The following is a 10,643-nucleotide window of genomic DNA, read 5'->3' on the forward strand; positions in this document are numbered from 1 at the left end:
AAGACCACAAGACCCATATCACCCTATAGCCCCATACATCCCAAATAGCCCTGTATCCCACTAGAATCCTCCTACTGCCCACCCACAGCCCCCTAGAGACACATATCCCCCATAATCCTCCTATAGCCCACCCAGAGCACCCTATGGGACTATTGTAGAACCTCCCCCACCGCCCTACATAACACTGCAGCCCCAAAGCTCCCTATAGCTCTATGATCCCCTGTAGACCCCTCAGCCCAGCATAAGCCCTGTATCCCCTCCGCAGTCATCTATATTCTCCCCAGAGTCCCCACTGTCCCATATACCCCTATACCACATCAAAGTCCCTGTCAACTTTCTATAACTCCATACCCGTCCTATGGCCACTAGGAAGCTCCCCATAGCCTCACATACACCTACATCTACCCCGGCAGTCCCCCTAGCACCCTACAGCCCCATATCCTCCTAGAAACCCCGCACAGCCCTATATCCCTCTATAGACCCCAAATGCTCCCTATAGCCCCACATCTCTCCCAATTGCCCCTCCACACCTCCACATCCCTCTACATTGCCACAACAGCTATCTACAACCCATATCCCCCTACAGCCCCCACATTCCCCTCACTGCCACCCATTCCTTATATCCCTTGGTATCCCCCCTCAGCCCACTACAACGACATATCCCCCACTATTCACCCCTAGATCCATCCCACTGCCACCCACAGCCCCATACTACCCTATTCCCTCACTACAGCCCCATACTACCTTATATCCTCCCTAAAGCTGCCGTGCAGCTTCAGCAGAATGAGGGGAGAGCCGGGCAGCCCCGAGAAGAAAGATGGCGGCCGCTCGCATGTGCGGAGGCTCAGCCAATCGGAGCTGACGGCACTGCTGCTGACCAATGAGATGGCGACATGGGGCCGGAACTGCCGCTGACCAATGAGCGGCTGAGGACGGGGAAGAGCTGCCACTTGCCAATGAGAGGCTGGTGGTGGGGCAGAGCTACCACTGGCCAATGAGAGATCTGTGGAGATTTCTCTCTCCACAGACCATCCTGGAGGCAGTGACCACGTACACGTCCGTGTAGAAATTGGAAGAAGCCCTGGAGGAAGCTTGGGAACTTCTGATATGATAACACACATCCAAGAACTTGTTGTGTGCAGGGTCTCACAGGGAATGAGGAAGAGGGGACCTGACAACTAACATTTAAACCAGCTGCTGCTCCTGGCCACTGCTGCTGATGAACAGCTCTCTGCTTCCAGCTGGACTGTGGGTTTCTGAAAACATCTGACCCCGACAGCTCCTGAAATGTCTCACAAGAAGGTTGACAGACAGAGTGACTGCATGACCTTTATTATGTTATGGTTCACAGAGATTCTGTTTTACTATATACAGCGTGTCTGGGCTAAAATACAAAGGTACAAGGTGTACAGGAACTGGTTTCAATAATGACTTAGTAGTGAGAAACAATACAATATTTTTTTTTTTAAAGAATAAGAATAAATTACACATATAAAATGGAACAAAATAAACAAGAAAAGAGATCTAGATTCAGTAAAAAGCTGCCTTACAAGCCATGAATTCCAGAAGATGGGTAGTTCACTGCTTTTGAAACACATTTGGTCATCACTTTCCTCACTGCATCCTTGACCTCCTTGTTCCCCATGCTGTAGATGAGGGGGTTAACTGCTGGAGGGACCACCGAATACAGAAGTGCCAACACCAGGTCCATGGATAGGGAGGAGACAGAGGAAGGCTTCAGGTAGGCAAAAAAGGCAGTGCTGAGAAACAGGGAGACCATGGCCAGCTGAGGGTGACAGGTGGAGAAGGCTTTGTACCGTCCCTGCTCAGAGGGCATCCTCAGCACAGCCATGAAGATCTGCACATAGGACATAACAATGAAAACAAAGCACTCAAAGGCTAAACTGACACTAAAAATGAGAATCACAACTTCCCTGAAGTAGGAGGCTAAGCAGGAGAGCTTGAGGATCTGGGGGATTTCACAGAAAAACTGGTTCATAACATTGCCATGGCAGAAAAATGTGCTGGCAGTGTGCAGCAGGGAATGGAGAAACCTAGTGCCCCAGGCAGCTACTGCCATGGTGGCACAAGCTCTGCTGTCCAACAAGGTCCCGTAGTGCAGGGGCTTGCAGATGGCAATGTAACGGTCATAGGACATGATGGTGAGAAGGGAATACTCTGCTGAGATGAAGAAGACAAAGGAAAAGAGCTGTGCAACACATTCTGTGTAGGAGATGGCCCTGGTGTTCCAGAGGGCATTGGCCATGGCCTTGGGGAGAGTGGTGGAGATGCAGCCCAGGTCGAGGAGGGCCAGGTTGAGGAGGAAGAAGTACATGGGGGTGTGCAGGCGCTGGTCGCAGGCTACGGCTGTGCTGATGAGGCCGTTGCCCAGGAGGGCAGCCAGGTAGATGCCCAGCAAGAGCCAGAAGTGCAGGATCTGCAGCTGCCGTGTGTTTCCCAATGACAGGAGGAGGAACTCAGTGACGGAACTGCTGTTGGGCATCTGCTGTTCCTAAGCTTGGAGTCCTGTTCAGGGTGCAGAAGATAATGACAAGTCCAGACCATTCTCAGAGACATTCCTTCTGCAGTAATATGAAATGTTTTCATTCTGTTATGACAGTGTTCATTTAGTACCGTTACTTGCTTTGAATTTTCTGGAGTTTAGCATTCCATAATCAGAAGAAGCGTATAGAGCTCTATCCTTCCTCTCATTTTCTAATCACATCCCATCTCCCTGGATATTTTCATCTGTGTCATGTCTTATATCTTTACTCCAACTGCTGTTAAACACAGTTTCCCCTGTAACCCGTATAAAGCAGTTTAAGCACTGAACTGAAGCACCTTTGTCTGGAGTACGTCTCTCTGGCCACCAGTGCCAGTTCAGTGGAGCAAACACAAGGAGTCAATGCTTGATAAGCTTATAACAATGACAATAAATAAGAAGCAGATGTCTACACTCCTTGGCTGGACATGGCGGGCAACAGCAGGTAATGAGCACTGACCAAATTTCATCTAATTACCTCATTTAGCATCTGGAGCAGCATAAGGGCGAAGCAGATGATCAGTAGAATAATCACAATCCACGCGAGGATGGTTCCAAGAATATCGCTGAACCACAACTGGTACCAGATGTTAGGGATACCCAGCTTTCTGCCCCACCAGTCGCAATTGATGTACCCTTCTATTCAGGCCAGGATGTGGGGAGGTCTTGGACAGATCACAGCTCTCCTTAATGTAGTGCTGGACAGTCCCATCAAAACCCAGTGCCACACGGGCCTCAGGATCCATCAAGGCTGAGGTTACTGCAACCACCATGGCCCTTCACGCGTAGTGATGCAGGCATGCCCATGCCCCATGGTTGACAGAGGGAGTGGTTCAGTGCCCCTTGGCCTGCTCCCTTTGCTGCGTATGTAGACTTGTCCTTCAGACCACTGAGGCTACCCAAAGCCATATGCAAGTCCATCGTCTGTCAGAGCCTGGATGAAAACAAGAATTGCCAAACAGCAATTTGCGCCTCTTCTCAGGGAATCTCAGAGGATACCCACTGTGCAGGTGGGAAGACCAGTGTTGCTGGCAGTAAAAAATGCACTCCTGATGATTAACATGCACAAGACCGGCCCAGTAATCTCTCCCCCCTCTAAAAGCATCAAGGCTGGTTTTCAGTGTTTGACGGGCATGTTCTACGATAGCCTGACCCATGCTGTTAGTGGGAAGGCAAGCGCCGACTGGTGGAACTGCTCGTGAGAATGGACAGCGGCTGCATGCAAATCTACTATCTGTGGCGGCAAGGGAACTTACCTGCGTCTTTAACTTCTCTACCCGTGCTGCCTCCTTCAAAACCTCTGCCGCTCCATATGGTGGGGGAGTGATAAAGGGTGGGGCACTCTCTCCGCCACCTGCCATCGCCACTGACCCCTGTGGGGCTATTGGGAAGTGAATAAGACTGTGTGTTCCCATGCTCCAAAATGACCCATCAGGACTTTGCCCCACGCAACCCAGAATAGAGGGGGCAGAGGGCTGTGAAGGGGAAGGCAGGAAGTGTGACAAGGGGTGCCCCCGAGTGCTTCACTTCTCCCCCTTCCTCCGCCTCAGAAACAACTGCCCCATCTACCTGATCCTTGATTTCATCCTCCGGAGGCCTTTCCTGTTGTCCCATCTGGTCAGTCAATTCCCGCTGCTTTGGAGGTCCAGGCTCTACTACAGAGTCTTCTGACCTCAGGACAGCATAAGTTGTCTCCCAAACGTCCTGAGCCTCCCTAGCCTTCTCAAGAAGATTCCTAAGGGACCTCAAGGCCGGCAGCAAAGCCAGTGCCTCCTTATTCCCCTGAAACATGCACTGGATAAGTTCCTCCCCAGCCCGCTACAGGGCCTGCTTGCTCACACAGTGAGCAGGGCTATCGCCCGAGCCAGTCCGCATCATCCAGTGGAATAGTGGGACCAACTCCTTCTTCTGGACCGGGCACTCCACCTTAAGGGCACCCCAAGCCCTTAAGGCTACTCACCACCCGCTCCATCATCAGAGCGATGTGGCCGTGCCTCGTCGTGCACTCGGACACCTTTGTGCATCCCGGCAACTCTGCATGACCACGATACCTCAGCGTGTCGCCAAGATTGGCAAGTCTTTGTAGTGGATCACGTCAGGTAACAAACATAGCAGCAAAGATTCCCTTGGGTCGGGCCTGCTATCAGCATGGAAACGCAGTGTGACAATACACATGTTCAAGCAGCCCCAGTGATGTCACCTGCACTGGGACTTCCTCTGCCTGCCCCGGGGCCACAGCCTGGGAGCTTTCCCAGCCTCGCATCCTCACCAGCCAAAGCCTGCTGTGCTGTATGGATGTGGTCCCTCCAGGCAGAAGCTCTGCTGTACAAACCCTCAGGGCCAGAGGGAGAGGCCTGTCAGGTCTGAGCCTCACCAGGCCGCGCTGCAGTCTGCTTGCCGGGCCGTGACATGCAGACCCTCAGAGTCTGTTTTGGGTTCCCACTATGCTCACGGGTGTACTGGCTTTGGAAGCAGCCGCTTCAGCAAGCTCCCACCGGCTCATGACCCTGTCGTGCCCACACCTTCCCCACCTCCAACCCCTCACACAATGGTGCTATGACTGGAGGCGGAGTCCTCTCGAGTCCTGTGAGGCACCAAGGTGAAAAGCTAATCCTTTGTGGCCCGAGGAACATGGCTTGTGAGGACACTGAGAGGTGAGAGGCCAATGGAGAAAAAGACTGTGGCGACATCATGGTGCTACAGGTACATCATGGGGACACGAAGATATGGAGAAATGAAGACAGTGGCAATATGGGAACATGAAGTGTGCCCCTGTGGCGCAAGTGGTAGAAGTGCCGCTCTGCTACACAGGAGGCTTGAATCCTGGGGGGTTGGAATCGATGATCTCTAAGATCCCTTCCAACCCGCACAAGACTACGATACTATGATGATATGATGATGAAGACATCATGGTGATATGAGGACGTAGGGATATGGGACACATGGAAGCAGATGGGTGACAGGGACATCAGAACACAGGGAAACAAAGTGCATAAATGGTGCATTTCATGCTTGTGTTGGACAGGAGTTCAGCAAGGCTTCTTTTAGCAGTTATTTCATTGTACCACTTGCCATGCTGCATGAATCTAGTGGCCAAGACTCTAGGCATCCTCACTATAATAAGGGCTGTACGTGTAAGAGGAAGAGATCCTGATGCTTGAAGTATGCTGTTCTCTGACCATTGCCTGCTGTAACTTTGTCTTAAGGTAAAACAGTCAATTCAAAATGTGTTATTTGCCGTGAAAAAGATAACAGTTGTGGATGCTGTTCTTGGTCACGATAATGTCTGTCCCTGTTCTGAATGATAGGATGACAGAATGATAGGATGGCTTGGGCTGGATGGGACCCCAAGGATCATCAAGTTCCAATCCCTTTGCCATAGGCGAGGACACCAACCTCGAGATTTGGCTCTAGAACAGGTTGCCCAGGACCCTATCCAAGATGGTGTTGAACACCTCTGTGGACGGAGTATCCACAAACTCTCTGGGCAGCCTGTCCCAGCATCTCCACCACTCTACTTGTAAAGAACTTCCTCCTGACGTCCAATGTAAACTTTGCCTCCTTGAGATTTGTCTAGGGGTTATCCCTGGATGTCAGTCTGGAACAGGGGGGCAAAGACACCCGGAAAAGAAAAAAAAAAGGAGAGACAAAGGAATGAAGGAAAAGAAAGGAAAGACTTTGCCCGGTGACCCGTCCAGACCTGGAACCCAACTCCAGGAAAGGGAGAAGGACAGAGAGCAAACAGAACATTTTAACAAAGAGAAAACACAATGGCAACAATCCGATGTTACATTATTAAATGTAAGCAAATCAGATAAAATGAGAGAGACAGGGGTACACCAAATAGTGCAATGGAGGCTCGTGTTTTCCTCTGCTGTGAGCTGAGATGGCCAAAGGCAAAGAGACATTGGGATCTAGTCCTTAGTCAGACCTCACTTCCTCTTTGCACCAAGTCCTCCAGAGATGCTGCCCCTCCTCTACCCTCTGGGAACCCAAACTGCCAAAAACTCTATAACTCCCACTGTTCTGCATGATGTTGTTATGTGGAATACTGCTGGCAAAAATCACAAACCCACAACATAAAGCTCATCCATTTAGTCACCTGAGTAACTCTGCTTGCTCCATGGAGATGTGAAAAAAAAACAATTTGAGATGTCCGAAATGCTGGGGTCTGTTGTCATAAGGATGGCCAAGAATACCTCTTGCCCCTCTCTGGACCTCAGATGGTACTCAGAAAGGAGGTGTCTATCTCAGGGATTTCCCACATGGTTTACAAACACTGGCAAACATCCAGGAGCACCCCAGGCACCTTGGGCATCACCCAGTGTCCGTGTATGTGAGCAACCGCCTCCCTGCTGAAGGTCTGAGGACTCAGAGCAGGAGCTCACACGCAGGCAACTCCTTGTGCTCATCTGAACTGAACCAGAGGAATCCCAGCTCCTGTGGGTCCATGGGAAGCTGAATCCCATTTCAGCTCCAGTGTTTCCCTCTACAGATGAGAGGGATCCAGCCTCAGCTGGATCACTGCCCTTCACAGGGAAAGTCCAACTCTCCCTGTCCTTGTCTGTGTGCCATTTTAGTTTCTTCAAACAACCTCAGGTAGGACTCACCATATGGCTGGAATTTCAAGAACAGTCATGATGCCATTGTCTTTCAGAAGCTGTTGGCCATGAAAACTCAGGGACATCACAGGGGAGATGAGTGGGAAGGACAAACTTGACATCCTCTGTGGATGAGCTGAGCTTGCCTCCTGGGAAACACAGAGCTCATAATAGTGGGTAGTGCTGCAGGGAGACAGCTGTGCCCAGGAGCCACTCTTGTGCACAGCATAGCAGGGCTGGAGCATGATCTGCAGGTGATATGAGGATAGAAGTGTAGGGAGAAACAGCTTATGGGATGTATAAGATGTGAGCAAGCTGAGAGCTTACTGGAGGAGCATTGATCGCATGCCATGACATGGTAAGTCTCACATCAGGCCATGCAGCTACATTTAATACAGAGATAAATAAATCTGACACATCCCATAGCAGATCTGTCTTCAGGCCCTGCATGTTTCTTTACACTGGAAAAGGACTTCTGCTCCAGCTGAGGGCTTCTGTGCTGCAGCATCAGAGCACAGCCCCGAGGGTTGCATGTCTCAGCACGGCGGCAGGCTGTGCAGCCAGGGCTGCAGGTGGGTGCCCAGGGCTGTCCTGCAGAGCAGGGTCCCTGCTGTGCCGCAGGGGCTGTGTGCCGGGTATGAGACTCTGATGCCTGCCAGGCTCAGCACTCAGCCTGACCGAGGGGCTGCCCAGGGTGCTGTAGGGAGATGTGTGTGGGGAAGGAGCCCACCGGCAGAGCTTGTGCTACCACAGCTGCTGCCTGGGGCAGGGGGATCACAGCTCCACTGCAGAACTGAGTGTTTGTAAGGGTACTTTGCAAGAGGAGAGCCAAGGCAGGGATTTTCCATTTCCTGTTCTGAGGGAAAGGAAGATTGTTGGTAGAAATTTAAAAACACAGCTTGGAGACTCCCCAGTATTTCTCCAATCAGTTAGCTGTTTTGTAAACAGTCACACAAGTTGTGCTTTCATCCTCATCTACCTAAAAGATATAATGAGCTAGGTTATAATTACTTTGATTTCTGCAGAGATTAATAGTTTGCTTGTCCTGCAAACAGGCAGATTTCTCTATGACAAATTGAAGTGCATATATGCTGCGGCTGGGGTCTCGAAGAGTAGCTAGAGGAAAATATCCAGAATGCTGGGGTATGACTAGGAAATGAGAAGAGAGAAAGAGCTCCCTAATCTTCTTCTCGTTAAGAGATGGTAAAGTTCATGGAAAGAAATTCAAGTTATGGTGTTAAATGATCATTTTCCAGAGGGAACGGAAAATTTTGTAGCATAGCAGAAGGAGTGTCTCTGAGAATCATCTGAACTTGTCATTATCTTCTGTTCTCTGAACCTGACTCCAAGCCCAGGAACAGCAGATGTCCAACAGCAGCTCCATCAGCGAGTTCCTCCTCCTGCCACTGGGAAACACGTGGCAGCTGCAGCTCCTGCACTTCTGGCTCTTGCTGGGCATCTACCTGGCTGCCCTCCTGGGCAACGGCCTCATCAGCACAGCCGTTGCATGCGACCAGTGCCTGCACACCCCCATGTACTTCTTCCTCCTCAACCTGGCCCTCCTTGACCTGGGCTGCTTCTCCACCACTCTCCCCAAGGCCATGGCCAACGCCCTCTGGGACACCAGGGCCATCTCCTACACAGGATGTGCTGCACAGATTTTTTCTTTGTCTTTCTCAGCTCAGCAGAGTATTCCCTTCTCACCATCATGTCCTATGACCGCTATGTTGCCATCTGCAAGCCCCTGCACTACGGGACCTTGTTGGACAGCAGAGCTTGTGCCAACATGGCAGCAGCTGCCTGGGGCACTGGGGCTCTCTATTCCCTGCTGCACACTATCAACACGTTTTCACTGCCTCTCTGCCAAGGGAATGTTTTGAACCAGTTTTTCTGTGAAATCCCACAGATTCTCAAGCTCTCCTGCTCAGGCTCCTACCACAGGGAAGTTGTGCTTCTCCTTTTTAGTGTCAGTTTAGCCTTTGGGTGTTTTGTTTTCATTGTTGTGTCCTATGTGCAGATCTTCATGGCAGTGCTGAGGATGCCCTCTGAGCAGGGACGGCACAAAGCCTTCTCCATGTGCCTCCCTCACCTGGCCGTGGTCTCCCTATTTGTCAGCACTGCATGTTTTGCCCTCCTGAAGCCCTTCTCTATTTCTTCCCCTCTCCTGGATCTGACAGTGGCACTTCTGTATTCAGTGGTTCCTCCAGCAGTGAACCCCCTCATCTACAGCATGAGGAACCGGGAAGTAAGGGATGCAGTGTGGAAAGTGATTACTAATTGTGTTTTAAAAGCAGTGAACTGCCCATCTTTTGGAATTCATGGCTTGTAATGCAGATTTTTACTGAATCAAGCTCTCTTTTATTGTTTGTTTGTATTGTGCCATTTTATCTGTGTAATTTATTCTTATTCTTTTTTTAACAATACTGTAATGTTTTCACTACTAAGTCATTATTGAAACCAATTCTTGTTCAGCTTGTACTTTTGTAGTGTATCCCAGACACACTGTACATAATGTACCAGGTTCTTTGTGAATCTTAACAGAATAAAGGAAATGCAGTCACTCTGTCTGCTGTCCTTCTTGTGAGACGTTTCTGGACCTGTACTGGTCAGACTGCTCATAAACTTCTGCACCAGAGGAGGTGACCCACCATTACCACTGCTGAAACACACCTCTTGTTGCAGAATGGCGGGAGAAAAGCAAACGACCACACCTGTCATTGTTATATGATCAGCTAATCTTGTTTATTCCTTGGCTGCGTGTACCTTTATAATATGGATAATTAGCTCATACATATTGCAAAAGCGGAGCTCATCATTTGTTCCCAATTACATACCATCCCCAAGTATCTTTGCAACTTCTTGTTATCATCCTGAAAGTTACTCCCTTGCTGAGTTCACAAAACCATGGCTAGTTTCTCATCATCACAGGGCATCCTGTTGTTCATGCTGTCCTTGCAGGTGGTAAGGCTGCTTGTTTAGCTGCTCTGTGTTTACAACCCTTCTCAGCTAACCAGATGTAAATAACACTCTCTACAACCTCCCTTTGCCTCGCTCTGCTCACACCCATTGTTTGGTCTCCAGAAGCATTCAGCAAGTATTGGTCAGTGTCAACAACTGTAAATTTTTTCCCCTTGCACTCTGACACAGTGGTGCAGAGCCTGGAACATTGGGGCTGCACCCGCAGATCCAAAGGAGGCCACCAGGGGGCGCTGCGACCAATTGAAATCTTGGAATCTAAGAGAGTCCTACCATCCTACAAAACTAAGAAAAGTCCAGAATCCTATAAAGCAAGAATCCTACGTGCTGGAATTTCTATGCTCCTATGGCTCTAGAATCCAAGAAATCCAGAATTGGAGAAACAACATCAAATATGAGAATCCTACTATCGTGATGGAACATGAATTTCCTCGAATCCCAGAATGAAAAGACATCTGAGGTCATCAAGCCCAACCAAGAACATGCTGTACCATGGAAATCCCTACATCTGTTCCCCAGCAGAA

At 49.9% G+C, this 10,643-nt stretch overlaps 1 protein-coding gene across 1 annotated transcript; it reads left to right on the forward strand.

Annotated features, from left to right (window-relative positions):
* Positions 1-8,851: 8,851 nt before the first annotated feature.
* On the forward strand, positions 8,852-9,472 carry LOC146759473 (olfactory receptor 14J1-like). Its single transcript, XM_085510400.1, has one exon. The coding sequence runs from the start codon at positions 8,852-8,854 to the stop codon at positions 9,470-9,472; it is 621 nt and encodes a 206-aa protein (XP_085366526.1).
* Positions 9,473-10,643: the final 1,171 nt, after the last annotated feature.

This window comes from Coturnix japonica, chromosome 10, assembly GCF_054131305.1.
Source record: "Coturnix japonica strain WE chromosome 10, WE-NBRP24, whole genome shotgun sequence".
In the NCBI taxonomy this organism is placed as follows: Eukaryota; Metazoa; Chordata; class Aves; order Galliformes; family Phasianidae; genus Coturnix; species Coturnix japonica.

Coding starts and splice junctions, on each gene's coding strand:
- LOC146759473 (XM_085510400.1), top strand. CDS start 8,852: ATGTCCTATGACCGCTATGTTGCCATCTGCAAGCCCCTGCACTACGGG.